Source organism: Dermacentor albipictus, chromosome 6, assembly GCF_038994185.2.
Source record: "Dermacentor albipictus isolate Rhodes 1998 colony chromosome 6, USDA_Dalb.pri_finalv2, whole genome shotgun sequence".
Taxonomy (NCBI): Eukaryota; Metazoa; Arthropoda; class Arachnida; order Ixodida; family Ixodidae; genus Dermacentor; species Dermacentor albipictus.
Window position 1 is genome coordinate 72,890,536 of NC_091826.1, and position 16,933 is coordinate 72,907,468.

The 16,933-nt window shown below is 46.6% G+C and overlaps 1 protein-coding gene across 1 annotated transcript; it reads right to left on the minus strand.

Moving 5' to 3' along the window:
- Nucleotides 1-1,142: 1,142 nt before the first annotated feature.
- On the minus strand, nt 1,143-3,054 carry LOC135904040 (uncharacterized). Its single transcript, XM_070520844.1, has 2 exons — nt 1,778-3,054; nt 1,143-1,689 (listed from the first exon to the last, which is right to left on the minus strand). The coding sequence occupies exon 1, from the start codon at nt 3,021-3,023 to the stop codon at nt 1,824-1,826; it is 1,200 nt and encodes a 399-aa protein (XP_070376945.1). The 5' UTR covers nt 3,024-3,054; the 3' UTR covers nt 1,143-1,689; nt 1,778-1,823.
- Nucleotides 3,055-16,933: the final 13,879 nt, after the last annotated feature.

Here is a 16,933-nt window from a genome sequence, read left to right on the forward strand (position 1 = left end):
CTGATGTGGCCCTACAAGTGACTTAATAACACTTTGAAGGCGACGAGCTAAAATCTTCATGAATATCTTATAGTCCACGTTTGTTAGACTGATGGGACGGTATGATTCAACAGACTGTAACTTAATCGGATCAGTCGTTTTAGGAATTAGTACTACGTGGCACGCTCGGAAGGATGGAGGACTTGTTTTCGTTTCATAGAATTCACTAATTAGTCTTTCAAGTGCGACTGCCATTTCTGTTCTAAAGGCTTTATATAGAGATGCACCGAGACCGTCTGGCCCAGGTGACTTGTTAGAACTAAGCTCCAGAATCGCTGATTCAATTTCCTCAGCCGTAATACTGGCTTCTAGAGCGTGCACAAGGTCATCCTCTAATCTCGGCATCAGCGATAGGAATTCTGTTCTGAAGTAGTCAGTGTCCGGAGTATTAAGGCTGAAAATATCTGTGTAATGTTCGACGAATGCCTGTTTGATTATTTCTCTTCGATTTGTGATTTCGTTTTGATAGCATATTTCCGTTATCTCTTTCGACAAAGCGTGCCTTTTTTCATCACTGAGCGCGCGTTTGGTAGGCGTCTCTCCGGACCACAGTTTCTCGTTACGCGCCCTTATCACTGCGCCACGGTACATTTCTTCGTCTATTGCCTCGAGCTTACTTTTAGTCTCTTTAATTTCCCTTGTGAACAATCCCGGCTCGTAGCACTCCGTACTTAGCATAAAATCTAGAGCACTCTGCAGCTCTTTAACTCGTTGTTTTTCTTTTCGCCGGAGCGCACATGACCTATCAATAGCGGCTATTTTAGTATCGCATTTGAACTGCTCCCATACTTGCATAAAACTTCCGGAGTTACTTCGCAGCATGTTCGCTATATAATCCTTGACTTTAGTCACGTACTCTTCATCTTCCAGTAATTTATCATTAAACTTCCACAAGTCCCAATTAAATTTCGCAGCTATTCTCTTCGTACCGATTGTAACCATGACTAGGCAGTGATCACTAAAAGAGACATAGATCGTCTGGTAGTCAGAACATAACAGCGAACATTCGACAGGAACATATATACGGGCCAATCTAGCATGACTGCCTCCCTGAAAGTGAGTGTACATTGCCTGGCCTTCATGCGTCGATATCAAGCCTACATCTTCAAGGTCGTGCTCACCTACAATTTCGGACAGTAACTCGGCGCTCCAATCTCGAAAGGAACGGCTTGTTGTCCTATCCTCTGGTCTACAGACGCAATTGAAATCACCAAGCAAGATCACCCGCCTCTCAGTAAGCAGGACAGGCTTCACCTGTCGGAAGAAACTCTCCCTTTCAGCAATTGCATTCGGAGCGTATACACACACAGCTCTCCAAGCCACTCCATCCGATTCAAAATCACACATTACAAGGCGCCCACTTTCACACGAGAACACAGTATCAACAGCCCCAATACCATTTCTTAAAAAAATAACGCATCCACCCGCTCTTCCAACAGCATGACATACGCAAATGCTGTATCTGCTACGATAGACCGCTACCATTCTGTCTGTTTGTTCTTCGTCTTCAATTTTAGTTTCCTGAACCGCGAGCAAATCTATTTCGTTTTCTAGCAGAAGGCGGTTCAGTTGCAGTTGCCTTCTACGCGCCGACAGGCCCCTTACATTAAGCGTAGCAACACGTAGGCTGGACGTGAGGTTGGTAGCCATCTAAGGAAAAGGGAGACGCCGATCAGTCTGCTCACACATCAAACAGGGTGAAACCATATCCATTAAGGCGTTTGAGCTTAGTACTGACCCGATCAAAGACCGGGCTTCAACCGTTGTGGCAAAGGTAGCCTCCGCTAAGGCGGAGGGAGAGCAGACGCAGTACTGCGTTCCGGTGGCAATTTCGGTTTGGGCTTGAACGGTCCGCGGCGAGTTGAAGGTGCCTTCGGCGGAGGCTCCTCGCCGCGTTCACCGACCAATCTCGGTTCCTGATTATCCGAATCCTCGTGAGCCCGCTTCACTGCTACACTTGACGCGGCGGGCATCTCGGTATCGGCGTCTTCCTGGTTGTCGCCCTGCTGCCCAGTCGTAACCAGGCTTACAGCTGTCACGCTATCCGCTTTTTCCGGAAGGAACGCTGGCTTTGATGCGACGGCCGGCTGGGTTTGGTCCTTACCGGCTTGGCTGGTATCTGCAAGGGGTGCGGGTGCGGTTTCCTTGGATGTTGACTCCTTGGTGGCATCATCTCCCTCACTTCCGTGGGTTGCTTCAACCGCGTCTGCTTCATCCATGATGTGTTCGGCCACTTCATCATTTCGTGCCTGGCCCGTAACATTAGCGTAGCTACGCACGCACTGGCTCTCATCGTGGCCGAAACGCCGGCATAGCCCGCAGCGTGGCACCCGACACTCACGGCGTATATGTCCTTTTCCACGGCACCGAAGGCAGAGCGGAGCCCTGCCAGGAACATGGACGAGAGCAACGTCCTCACCAACACGCAACTGATGGGGCAAGTCCTCGATGGTAACACCCACCTTCAGTTTCAGTGTAACCGACCGTGTTGTTGAAGCCTTGTCAACGCAGCCTTTAACCCTCCATTTATCGCGGGTTATTTCAGTCACTTTTCCGAACGCTGCTAATGCCACTCGCACGTCGTCGTCTTGCACACCGTGGAGCAGCCAAAACAGCTTCAGCCTGACACCTCGGTTGGTCGGGTCAATAACCACGCAGCGGTGGTCTTTTACATTGAAAGCTTCGGCCTGCAGAATCTTTGCCTTCGCTCCTTCGCTGTTGAAAGTAACGGCCCACAGGTGGTTCATCTGATATGCCCCAAGGGCAACCACATCCGGCAGCAATGACAGACGCGCTAGGGCGTCGCGAAAATGCTCGACGCGATATGGCCTGGCGGTGACATCACCATGCAAAAATACTGTGTTCAAAACACTCGAACCTGATGGCAGATGGGGAACAACCATTTCATAATCCTGGGCAGGCATTTCAGTGCTCCTGATACCGCGACCCGGCTGGGCCGCTAAAGCCGCTCCTTGGGAGCCCATGAAGCACACGTCCGTCACGCTCGGTGGCCGGAAGTCGTCGACTCAGCCACGAGTTGGATGCTTCCAAGCGGTACAAACGTGCCTCTAGTGAATGCGGTGTTGCCTTCGAAACGAGCCGTGGAAAGTTATACTGCGGTGTATATCGGTAATTATAAACATGTAACTTACAGAAGTCGCAATTCCACGAGTAGCGAAGTGCGTTTCCGCTGCATTTCTTCTGCGCTTTCCGCACACGCAGAGCCATCTTGCGGCAAACACAGAAGACCCCCTCCTCTCCATGTACGGAGCTGCCCCGACAGATGGCGCGCCACGCGCGCATTGGAGCTTTGCGGCCCGGACTCTCTCCCCTGACAACGCTTCGCCTTGCTCCCTCTGTAGAATCAAGTGTCCTTCCTTTCTTTAGATCACTATCTGTCTATCTCTCTGCCCGTGCCGATCACGACGTTTGGCTGGCGTGCATCATTTCCCCCTCCGAGATACCGAGTTCTTTGGTTCGTTCCGCTTGCTCAGGCGCACGTTTCGTTGCTGCGCCGAACGCCGCGTTGCTCGACCATATGGCTCGACGCTCACCGCGTCCGATGCGGGGCGCCTCGTAAGTGATGGCTGCCCTGCAGCCCATTGTCTTACACCCCTTGGCGGGTCGACGGGAACGCTGTCGCGTTCCACTCTTGAAGGCGAAGCTTAAGCGTCCTCCAATTTTTTATTTATTTTGTTGACAATTTTCTAGTGGCTTTTAAACTTTTTTGCGCTTTTTTTTGTTTTGACGCAGACACTGTTCTTTAGGTCCTTTGTCGTTTAACTGTTCTGTCCTTTTCACTGTTTGTCACATGGTTTATTTTTCGCGCGTTTTATCAATTGTTTAGGTGAGTGACCATTAGAGATTTTAATTTTGACGCAGACGCTGTACTTAAACACACTTATTCATGTTTTTTCCGTGTTATTCGTTGGTCATTATTCCCATTGTCGTGCGGGGTTTATCACTGTCTGGGCCTTAGGCGTTTGAAGTGTGTTACGTTGTGGATAGTGTGATAGTGAAGCGTACACAGTACTTTTTATGTCTCCTTCTCCGTTGGCTTGAAAAAGACTATGCTCGATGAATTGTTTCCCGTGCTGCTCCACGTGTGGTTCTTGTTTGCTCATTTGATATCTTGTGCCAGATATGATTACTGAGTGGTCGATAGATTGCTGTATTTTACTTCTAAAGTTTGTGTTTAATTCGGCTTGATTAACCTACATAAGGCAGGCTTGTTGGGGAAATAAACTTAGTTGTGAGTGGCGCCGGTCCTGTCGTTTGTGTTCGTCTTGAGTCCTGGTCTGCTGCGCCTTGCCTTTACTAATTATTGGCAAGCATTTTGCGAACTTTCGCGCGAATAACTTGACGCTCAGCCGGCCACACTCGATACGGGCGGCGATGCATAGGAGGGGCATCGCCGGTATTAATGCGATGCTTAACAGCTGTAGTTTGGGCCAAAGGACGATCATTAAAGTGAAAAATATCGTGGTAGGAAAACAGAACGGGGTAGAGCTCACGAGCGTGCTCGGACGGCATGTCGGGCACAATCATTTTCTGTAAGTCGGCGATGGTACAAGTTGCCGACTGCGATGGTAGAGGAGGATCAGCTGAATTGTCGTCTACTGCAATAGATGCTACTGAGTGATGAGCAAAGCATGGCAAGAGACATCCCGCGGGGCAGCACTTGGGTCGTCAAGACAAAATTGACTACTGGCAGGCAGACGCAATTCGCTGTGATAGATAAAACTGTATAAGGTACTGTGATCCCGTATATAAGTAGGACGTCTTGCATAGGAGCCGCGATGTAGTGACCATCGGGGACTGGTGGGGATGACATTAAATCAACGTAAGTCAGTGCCGAAGGTGGCAAGCGAACGCATTCGACTGAACTGAGGCGACTGGGGTGTGCTTCAGCGGGATCTAGAGCAGGCAAGTCAAGGCGGAGAGTACTGGTGGAACAATTGATGAGAGCAGAATGTGTGGAGAGGAAGTCTAAGCCGAGGATGATGTCGTGGGGACAGTGGGCGATGACTGTGAATAGCACGACAGTGGAGCGATCGGTGAAGGCGACGTGGACTGCACACATGCCAATTATTGGCGCTGTTCCGCCATCGGCGATGCGGACAACAGGCGTCGTGGCGGGCGTGATTATTTTCTTCAGGCGGTTACGAAGGTCAGCGCTCATTACCGACAAATGCGCCTCAATGTCTATAAGAGCAGACACAGAAACACCGTCGACTTGCACGTCAAGAAGGTTCAGATGAGTGGGCAACGTCAGTAGAGGATTTGGCGGCGTAGGGAGCAATGCAGCGTCACCTCGAGGCGCTGGGTCGTCTAGTTTTCCGGCTGGGAGCGGCGTCCGAAGGGAGTCCGAAAGGAGCGACGAGGCTGGAGAGAGCGAGATTGCCGTCGTTGCGGTGAAGGCGAACGAGATTAGGGGCGGTTCGGCGCAGGAGAATCAGTGGCGGCATTATCGGAGCGTGCGGCATAGGGACGAGAAGGGCTACCTGAGGGGCGAGAGTAGGCAGTATAAGTATACCAGGTCGAGGAACTCCAGCGAATGCGACAGTGCCTCGAAATGTGCCAAATTTTACGGAAGTGAAAACAAATGGGCTTGTCGTCAGCATTGAGCCATTCAGAAGGGTTGCGGAAACGTGGTGGGTAATAAGATGCGGGACGGGGTGGACTCAAAGAAGCCGGGTGGGTAACAGGGCGATGGGCCAAGCAGATGTGTCAAGACCAGTGTTTGCGAATTCCTAGTGGACAACTTCTTTCTTCTTTCGACTGCAGTCTCCAAGGCGCTGCTCATGTTTGTTCACCCTTTGGAATCTATTATCACTGGACGTACAAGTCAAGAGTGAATGGATCAAGACAGAGCCAGAATCATCCCAACGTATGTTTCTGAACACTTCAACTGGACCGTCATTTGTTCATTCATTCGACTAACTTTTGTTTCCCCATTTTTTGATCGCATGTTTGTCATGGTTTCATGATTTCTCTTTTCGGCAAGAAGGGCAAAAGAGAGATTGTTGGTTTGCAAGCTGCCCAGGCCAAGCCATGAGAATCTCAACGGTTACCACAACGACAACAAGTATTCTTGAACTAAGTGCCTAATCATGAAATGATTGCAAGTTTGCCAGAGAGGGGTGTAAGCCCTATCAGGAATACAGTAGTCTGCAGTTTTGTACCGTACCGAGCGAGAATGCAAAAATTTGGCATACAGGCTCACTTGCTTTTAAGGGACGTTTTATGACAATCGGAGAAGTAACATGTTGAGTCCCAACTTCTTTCTTTTCAAGTCATTATAGCCATGTGACCAGAACAAAGACTATGTAGCAAGCTCGTACTTGCTAATGCACAAACTCTGTCATCTGCTCTTTGCAAATCAGATTGACGCGCATTACCAACAAGTATCACATGTTCCCACATAGCGTTAATTTGTTACATGAAACTGCACAGAATAATAAAACGTTCAAAATCGCTCAATCCAATTTCGAAGAAATGATGCTTCATGTTGACTGTAACTCTGGCAGTCACTCTTCACTTTATTATTATATTTTTTATTTAAGATACCCTCAGGGCAGAGGCGTAGCCAGGGGGTGGGGCTTGCGGGACTTCAGCCCTCCCCCCCCCCCCTCCCCGAAGTTTTTTTGAGCTGTCATGCGCCACCGACAAAAACAACCACCGGCGCCGGAAATCATGCTTGATTTTGTCTAGAATGTCCTTTTTACGCCCCGAAAGACACTTCAACGCGAACTTTGCGAAACTGGGTAGGATTTCACAGCGATGCCAATGTACCGGGAGTCAGATATCGTAATGCTCCCCCCCCCCCCATATAGCTCCATCCGAGCACAAAGCTTAAAAGGCGTTTGGATCACCAGCGGGCTCGTCGCAGCATCTCACGAAGGCCGCTGGATCTAGGGGGAGGGGATCTAGGGGATCTAGGGGGATCTAGGATCTAGGGGATCTAGGGTGAGGGAGCGCTTGGATGTGAATTCTGAAACTTTATGGGTATAAAGTTTTGAAACTTTTGATGCGAAAGGTGCATTGACATGTCCAAAGTCGTGATTTGAGTTTTCAATTCCGGAACTATGTGGCTTTAATGTTGTTGTAAGCATTTGACGCCAAAGGTGCATTGACTTTTCTAAAGTCCTAAATCGGACCATACAGTGAGACAAGCGAAATCAACACACTGTCAGACAAGTTCACAAAGCATGCAGTGAGGTCCGATGAGACGAAGCAGTGTAGTGGTGTGTTTGTGCGGTCATGTCACAGAAACGAATATCAACTTTTTTTTTTCACCTGCGCCAAAGCATCCTTGTCAAGACACTAAAGCCAGCAAATGTAACTACGTTCTTATTTATTTTTCTACTGGGGCTTCCGTTCGCGAGGACACGCTGTGTCTCTTGTTTTTCTTTTTTATCTTTTCTCACTACCCGCGGGCTGCCCAACCGGCCAAAGTGCATGCGTTTTTCTCGTGCTGCATCGACCACCGCGCGGCGCACTTGGATGTGCGTTCGTTTTTCTCTGGCCGAGTGGGTATTTGCCTGGGCGACGTTTGGACGCTTTCTGGCTGGCAGACGAGAAAAAGAAACAATGCATGATCACTCGCCGCCATCACTACGGGGACTCGACGGATGGCAGTGCGTTCACTTGAGCACAACCTCTCCGGAAATTTTTTTCTTTGCGGTGTAGAATTCCGAGCAGTGCGCGTATGGTTCTCTGTGGACCAAGCGTCTCATGTTTTCTTCGATATTCGTTGGTAGACACACTAGGTGCCCAAAGTAGCACTCGATTGTAGCCAACATGCTTTCCTACGCGTTATTTCATGTTCGACCCCTCCAGCCCAACAAAAAAAAAGACGTTGTGGCACAGCGAATTGTCGCATGGTGAAAGTTCGATTTTATTACTTCTTTTTAGAGGAAATCAATAGGCCAAGTGACGCTTCAGTTGTTGGATACTCTTATTATATTATTTCGATAGCAGTTATAGTTATATGGGCACTTCAGGAGCATTCCTGCCGTCGGCATCGCACTCATATTTCGTATAATGTCCAGGGGTAGTAAGATCGTGACCGTGCGCCGCATGCTGTATGTGCGAGCGAAAGCATAGGGTGCAGGGAGGGGGTCTTACGCTTAGCCGACGATGGTGAGCCGACAATGTTTGCCCAGTCTTGTGTGCGCAAGGGAGAAAAGCGGCGATGAAGCTTGCCACCTTCCGTCGCGCGCGATACATCGGGGGAGTGGAGATAGTGGGGCCTGTGATATGTGAATCTGTGGGTGCGCCACATGTTTATTTGCCTTCTTTGGCACATCATATATAGTGACTTTTTCTTAGATACGTAGATTTATTGAATACTTATACGTATATTTAAATATCTTCTTGCGAGGTTTTGTGTATATGTTGTTAGGATCGGCGTGCAGCTATTTCAGCCCGCTGCAGATGCGTCGATCGATCCGGGCTGGTGGCGCCCTTCAGAGAACCAGCGAGGACAGCGCTAACCAACCATGAACTCGCTTTGGAAAACTGCGGCCTAGGTTCACTATGGAATTTAGAGGCGCCGGCTGGGGTCGGGCGTGACCACATGACTACGGGGTCACAGGACAATGGATACTGCGCTGCAAAGGTCGTCTGCCCTCGAGAGAGCACTGAAACCTGTGCGGCACGTGTGTGAGCCCTCCTCCTCCAAAAAGGCGTGTAGTCTGCGATGACGTCGAATTATGACGTCGAACGGAGTGCTTATAAGCAGCGATTGTCGGCTGCTAGAGCGTGCTCGTCGTCGTGCTCTGTGCTCGTCAATGTACTCGTGAGCTGTGTGCTCGTAAGCTGTGTGCTGTATGCTCGTCTTGCGTGCTCCATTTGGGAGCCACGCATAGACTGTCGAATGTATCTCTTGTTCCAAATGTACATAATGTAGATAAATCCTGCTCGCCTAGTCATGTCGCCCCAGGTTCCTCCGATCGTCCTACAAGCCCGACTCCAAATCTTACATATGGTGGAAGCGGCGAGATCGTCCGACAACTCCTACAACTGGTAACAGCGTCAAATAAAGTGAGCCAACCCACTATGCGGAATAATAGTCCGGTTCATTATCTGCGCGGCATGGGCGTGACACGGAGGCATCTCTTATTTACAAAACTGACACGCAGGTGTGAGGACCAAGGTTCTCTAATGCTCTCATGCACTGGGGTGAACATGGTTGCGTGACATAATGGACACTCCAAAAGTTGAACAGCGTGGTGTCGTGAGGTTTTTGACGGATGAAGATGTTTCCCAAAAAGTTATTAGTCGCCGTATGGCTGCCGTGTACGGTGAACATTGCATTTTATTGGCCACTGTGAAGTGTTGGAGCAAACGGTTCAAAGAAAGCCGTGAAAATTAAAAAGATGATCCAAGACCGGGCCAAAGCCACCGTGCAATCACGCCCAACACAATTCCCTAGGCTGGTTAGAAAAGAACGACGAATAAGCATCGATTAATTGGCAGGGCGTGTGAACTTCAGTCACAGCTCACGTCACACCATATGTCATGGTTATCGGCTCTTGTATGCGTAATGAATGCCCGACAATTTGAACTACCGCCAGAAGAGGGAGAGGTTCGGCGCGGCTTTCACTCATCTAATCCGGCATCACAATGGGAGTGACGACATTTTGTCTGCAATTGTGACAGGGGACGAATCATGGTGCCGCTACTACGAGCCTGAAACACGACGGCAAACTTTACAGCGGAAACATTTGTATTCACCACCCCCAAGAAAAGCAAAGGCCGTCATTTCTGCCGGAAAGGCACTGTTGACGTTTTTGTCGATCGTCAGGGGCCATTATTTATCGAACTTGGTAAACCTGGAGAAACTATCAATGGTTTCCGATACTGTGAAACGTCGGATCGGTTGCGTGTCGCAATCAAGAACACACGACATGAAAAATTGAGGAATGGGGTCATCTTGCTCCACCACAATGCCCGTCCCCACGTCGCTGATGTGGGTAACAGAAAATGGGAAAGCTTCAAGTAGGAAACGCTACAACCTCCGCCATACAGTCCAGACCTGTCGCCTTACGACTTCCACATTTTGGAGCATTTGTAAAAACACCTCAAGGGAACCAGATTCGTGTCGAACGAGTGCGTGAAAGAGTCAGTTACAGACTTTTTGAAGCAGCAACCCAAGGAGCTTTATGAAAGGGAATCACGCGACTCGTTAGTCAGTGGGACAAATGTCTAAATGCTCATGGAGACTAGTTTTAAATAAAGTACCCCGTTTGTCATATGTTCGCATTGGCTCAATTTCATTTGACTCGCCCTTGTATATTTCGCAGAACGCCTGCTCTTTATATGTGCTCTCTCTTGCGACTCTAATTTCGAAGCAATTACTCAAAATACACGACCGGGGACAGCTGCTTCTGCGCAATACATGCTAACAAAGAAGGGCGTCCTTGAGATTTTTCTCTGATCGTTGCAGAGCAAAAAAAATGTAAACAAGGCTCTTCAGTGACAGAAAGAGAGAGAGAAAAAGAGAGAGATAGAGATGCAAATGATAGAAAGGCAGGGAGGCTAACAAAGTTTTAATAAAAGATTTGTCAACTTGTTCATTTCATGGCCTTTACAGTTTTCATATCAGCGGCATGCACTGTTTTGTTTGTTTCAAACTCATATAGTTCTAAAGCTCGTGTGATATTCACTTCACTTATTAAATATACAGAAAACATGCAAGCATTGATATCAGTAATGTCGGGCACAATTTTGAGGCATACCAGTAAATTGCTTTATGAAAACATAAATATTTTACTTGTCTTGACAGTGCGTAGCGTTCAAGAATTCCTTTGCAACACCTTTGGCAATGGCAACGCAGTTATTATCAATGTTTAATGTATTTGATCTCTCGAAAAAATTCTATAACGAGGAGGCCGAGCTGCAAAGTGAGCCCCCCCCCCCCCCTCTGTCCCTCCCGAACAAAATTTCTGGCTACGCCACTGCCTCAAGGCCATATGTCATTGAAGAGAGGAGTGGTTACAAAGCAGTAGAGTGAAACAGAAAACTAGAGCAATGTGTTCTGGTAACGTATGGTATGTGGTAATGCAAGACATGGTAACGTATGATAGGTGGTGTTTAATTGCGCAAGGGCCAGGTATGGCCAAAAAGCACCATGACAAATGGTTATGTTATTGATGAATTGTAGATGATGTGGTCAGTGAACTCCTTATGGTAGATCTGACATGGCTGAAAAGGGCCTAAAACCTGTCGCCGTAGATGGAGTAAAATATATAGGTACTAAACTAATGAGACTGACTAACTAGTGATGTAGGCTATGACAATTGGTTTCGTTAAAACATGATAGAATAAAACAAGCAGTGACACAAGGGCTTCAATAGAGCCGTTGCATACAAGAGCTGCTAATCGTGTGCTAAAAACTACCCTGCCAAATTATTTGCAGCGTGTCTCTTTCAGCTAAAAAGTCTAAGATCAATTTAAGGGTAAAAAGCGGTTCATTGTTAAGAAAACATGCGGGGTTAAGAGGTACATTTTCGCGATATGCAGAAAGGAAACACTTCTTCCTCTCTGTTTCGACCTATTGCAGGGCATTGAATAAAAACGTGGATGTCGGTGAGATTATTGCCGCACTTAAAAGTCGGAGGATTCTCCCCAGATAAGAGGCAAGAGTTAGTACCGTATGCGTGTCCTGTTCTTAATTGGAAAAGGCGTACTTTCCTGTACCATGCAGTTTTCTCACTTATCTAGTTGCCTAGTTGCGTTTTTGTCATGTGTAGCTTATTTAATGCTTGTATATCCCACTCTCCTTGCCAATGATTCCTCAGTTTCCGGCGTATATAAGCCTTTAAATCTATGGCAAGGAATGGGGATATTTCCAGCTGTGGCACTAAAACTCACTGACGTAGCGTTTTCGTCAGCAGGTACGTTGCCTTTTATACCCCTATGGCCAGGTACCCAGCATGAGACAATCACTTGGTTGCTCATACATGCGGAGCACAACAAGCTGTATAGTTCATTCACAACAGAGTTCTTGTGTTTTCCTAGACTAATTAGGGTTATCACTACACTTAATGACTCCGTCAAGGCAACAGCCTTAGCGACATTTGTGAGCTTTATGGGTTGCATAACCTAGAGTACAGAGTATGCTTCCGCTGCAAAGATAGTGGTTTGTGGATTTATTGCCCCAGATGTTCAAAAAGAGCGTTCGAGAGCTGGGTAAGCAACACCAGCAGGAGAATTTGAAGCATCTGTGTAAAATTCAGCTCTGGAATAGTTCTTAAGCTCAAGAAAATGCGGGTGTATATGTGCCTGAGGTGGTCGTTTTGATATCTCTAAGAAAGAGATGTTACACTGGGTAGTCTGCCATTTCCCAGGACGGTGGAAACCGAGTAGGAGCCATTAGTACTTCACCTAAAACAGAGATGCCTGTTTATTCTGACAGTACTTCTCATCGGAGGGACAGAGGGGGCCTGATGGCTGGGCGGTGATGGAACAGCCTGGCCGTGGTCAAGTCGCGAATAATCGAATATCACGAATGATCTACATTTGATTGTACCTTCAAGGCATAGGAGAAGCTAAAATATGTCCTTTGGAAGTGTAGAGACCGTTCGTTACATTCAACGTAAAAGTTTTGTGCAGGACTTGTCCGGAAGGCGACTGTAGCAAGGCATATAACCAAGTGGTCGATAGGATCTAGCATCTTTAGAGCACTAGGCACAGCAGCATATACTATGGCTCCATAGTTAAGGCGCGACCGTATAAGGCTTTTGTATAGGCTGAGGAGGCATCTTCTGTCGCTTCCCCATGATGCGCGTCCCAGGAGCTTCAAGAGGTTCATAGTCTTCAGGCATTTCACTTAAAGATACTTCAGATGGGAGATAAAGGTTAGTTTATTGTCTATGATAATACCTAAGAATTTACGTTCAGAGCTCACAGATAGTCGTTCTCCATGAAGGTCTATAACGGGGTCTGGTAGCACACCTCTTTTGTTGAAGAAAAAGAAGCACATACTTTTTTGTGGGTTTAGTTTCAAACCCTTCTCTTCCGCCCACTTAGACAAGTTATTCAAGCAGAGCTACACTTCTCGCTCGCGGATACTTAGATTACATGATTTGTAACCTAGCGGTAACTCTGAACCATGATCAGCAAGTTGCATCGAACTCCCATTCCAGCCATGTCACGGACAGTTCCAAAATGCCGTGTTTTGTCGAATGCCTTCTCCATGTCTAAAAACACTTACAAGAAAAAAATGTGCACAAAGGCATCTCGGATATTCTTATCGATATGGACAAGGTGATCGAGTGTGGATTTTTCTTCGCTGAAACCAAACTGTAAGGCTTCGAGAATTTTGTTGCTTTCAAGAAAACGTATAAGGCGCCGGTTAATTACTTTCTCAGAGTTTGCATATGGAACTTGTCAGGCTTATCAATGCATGCGCCTAGGGCGCAATGCTTTCAATGTTGGGTTTCTGTGCTAGAGGTCCTGTTCCCGAACCCTGCCAGTAGAAATCTTCAAAAATGTTTATTTAAATATTTATTACAAAGTACTTCGTTGAAAATTATGAATTTGCAAAGTCACAAAGCCGTTTGAAGCTAGAAAGACGAACCTTAGACAAATCCATCTACTACCCATCATTTCCATGCTGGCTTAACCGCCCCACTCGCAGCTTCCGTAGACAATAGCCTCAGAGTTCCGTCTAGTAATGACTGTACGAAAATTTATGTTTCTATGAACACGTCCATTAGCTACCTCCTGCAAGTCTGTCCTCCGGAAGAAGCCTGAATTCAAAGCAGAGTTCCCGGAATAGCGGGATAAACTACATCAGTCTTGCCTGATGTAGTTGCCTGATGATGCTCCTGACATTCCTGATGATGCTCCTGACATGCCTGATGATGAACTTGACATTCTTCTGCGTATCAAAGTCAGCCATGACGCGCGCGATACTTCGTCCTCAAATAAATGCCATAGTGGAAGAACACACTGCGAGACGAAAACAAAACAAAAATTAAAACAAGCCATATTACGCACAGAAAATGAAAGCTTCAAACAGGACTTGAATGTCAACGCTTATGTTTTTTAAAGGGACACTAAAGGGAAACAATAAATCAGTTTAGACTAATAAAGCATTGTTTGAGAACCCTGCAGGCAGTCATTTCAAGAAAATAGTTTGAATATTAGATGAGAAAATGAAGGTCCAAGTATCAGTATTTGAATTTCGCGCCGAAACACCAGCGCCGGTACGTCAGCGTGACGTCAGGGATTCCAAAGTTTGTTTTCGCATTTGGGCCGCGTTGGCTGAATAAAGGTTCCCGAAACTTGTCATGTTTAACATTTGGTTCCTTTAGAACACAATGTAGTCAATCTGTACCGCTATATATATTTAGTAGGCCCTAGAAGATGCCATCAAAATCCATGACGTCACAGCCCCCAGGTGCGGGAACTTAAGTAGGCGTCGCCACCCGTATTTCGTTCTTGCGCTTTTTCTGGCTTACCAAACGTCTTTTCGTTTAAGAGTGGTGTTTTTGGTGTTGTAGAACGGTGATTTACTGATGCAGAAGAAATCACTTTTCACTTTAGTGTCCCTTTAAGTGAAGAAAAATTACGGACTAATAAATGTAGGAAGCGAATGCCATTACGAGTTACAAAAATGTCAAAACAACAATCCGATTATGAGGCACGCCGTAGTGAGGAACTCTGGAATAATCATGACTTCCTAAGGTTCTTCACCATGTACCCAAATCTAGGTACACGAGTGTTTTTGCATTTCGCCCCCATCGAAACGCGGCCGCCGTGGCCGGGGTCGAAACCATGGCATCGAGCTTAGCAGTGCAACACAATAGCCACTAAGCTATCGTTGTGACTTAGTACGACTCAATAGACGCCGAAAAATAAATGACTTCTCAACAAACTCTCTAGGGTAGACAAAGCCGTATTTAGAAAGATAAGAAATACAGTTCGCATAAATTACAGCGCGCAAAAGGAATCGATGTTTAATTTCTTTTGAATACGAAATCGAACATCGCTTTGATGGAGAAAACTTTACTGCATAGGATAAGTAAATAAAAACACCGTGATCACTTCCAAGGACAAGGGACACAACAAACGTATTCCCAGAAAAATATCTTTACTTGCTAAGAAACAATGAAATGTTGTTCTTGAGTGAGGCTGGGCACTTGCGGTCATAGGACAGGTACAACTCTCTAAAGTAGTTGCCGACTTATAATTGGTCGACGACACAACTACAACTTGGATTTGGAGAAGTAGATAAACGTGTGTGCAGTACCTTGCATCTGTCATTCGGCAGGGTGAATTCAAGCCAGTGCTTTACACAGTCGTAGAATCTCTCGGGCCACAGAACGAGTGATCAACTTCAATGGTGACGCCTTTTGAGTGCACCGCAGCGTCTGTTATTTTATTAATTAGTATTTATGGCGCAAGGGCTACAACGGCCAAAGAGCGCCAGCAACGATGTTTAGTAGTGCAGTAGAATGTTATAAACATGCCAGCGGGTATAGTGGTTTGCGATGCCTGTGATGTACTGCGGTGGCTGTAAAGGCCTAGGAATTAAAAACACGAGGCTTGCATTTCTTGGGAGAATTTAGAATGATCATGTAGGATTTCAGGCAGTGTAGAGAAGATGAGTTTAAAAGCGGTAAGATATATTCTTCAAAAAGTTCACATCATTAAGATAACTTAACAGCCGGTCGAGGGGGAACATCAGCTTAGCCGATAGGAAAAATGCAGGATGCATAGGTAAATTGGTGCGGTAAAGTTCAGGAAAGTATTTTTTTCGCGTAGCTTCCATGCCAGGGCATTGTATAAGAACATAGATGACTGTGAGTTGATTTCCACATATAATGCAGACCGGTGGATCAGTACCGGTTAGCAAGTATGAGTGAGTTGCATGTGTGTGTCCTATCCTCAGTCTCGACATCATTACTTCCTCCTGTCTATGCCGGTATACAGGTGTTTGGGTAATGTAAGGTTGGATGATGTGACGTTTGTTATTATTTTCTGTGTCCCAAGCTTCTTGCCATGCGTGACGCAGTATTCCTCGAACGACAGGTTTCATATCTGTATATGGTACATAACTTAAATCTATTTGGGGCCTTAGACCTGCTAAGGCCGCATTTGCGTCTGCTGCTTCGTTACCAAGTATACTAGTATGGCCAGGTACCCAGCAGATTATAATATGTAGCCCTCTCTTCTAGGCTAAGGTTAAGCTACTGATGAGAGTGTTTATCACCGGGTTCTTTCTTTGTTTTTCAATGTGTATTGACCGGACCACACTTAAGGCATCTGTGTGTATTATCGATTGATTGATCTGTTTGGTTGTTATTTCTTTAACTGCGAGGAGTATAGCGTGAGCTTCAGCAGTGAAGATACTTGTGTATTTGTTTAATCTTAAATGCGCTACAAAATCTGGACCAATTGCAGCACATGATGTTGTTTCAGCAGTTTTTGAAGCATCAGTGTAAAATTCTGGACACTTGTACTTACTCTGTAGTGATAAGAAGTGTTGTTTTACAGCTTCTTGGGGTGTATGCTTTTTGTTTATTTCGGTGAACGAGAAGTCACAATGTATGGTGACTGATTCCCATGGTGCTACTAACTCGTTAGGGTTATGCAATGAACGTCCGACAGCAATATGTTGTTTTCTTGACATAGCGACGGTGCTTTCAGTGGAAGTGGCTTTGCTAATGATGGGCGCTTTGCAAAGAGGGTTCGCGTTTCTGTGCTCTTCAACATTTTGTAACACGGGTGTTCTCGGTTGGAACTAATCTTAAGTGCGTACATAAAACTACAGTAGTTACGTTCTCGGTCTAGGTTCCACTGATTAGCTTCTACGTGCAAACTTGGAACAGGGCTAGTACGGAATGCACCTAGGGCTAGCCGCATTCCAAGGTCATGT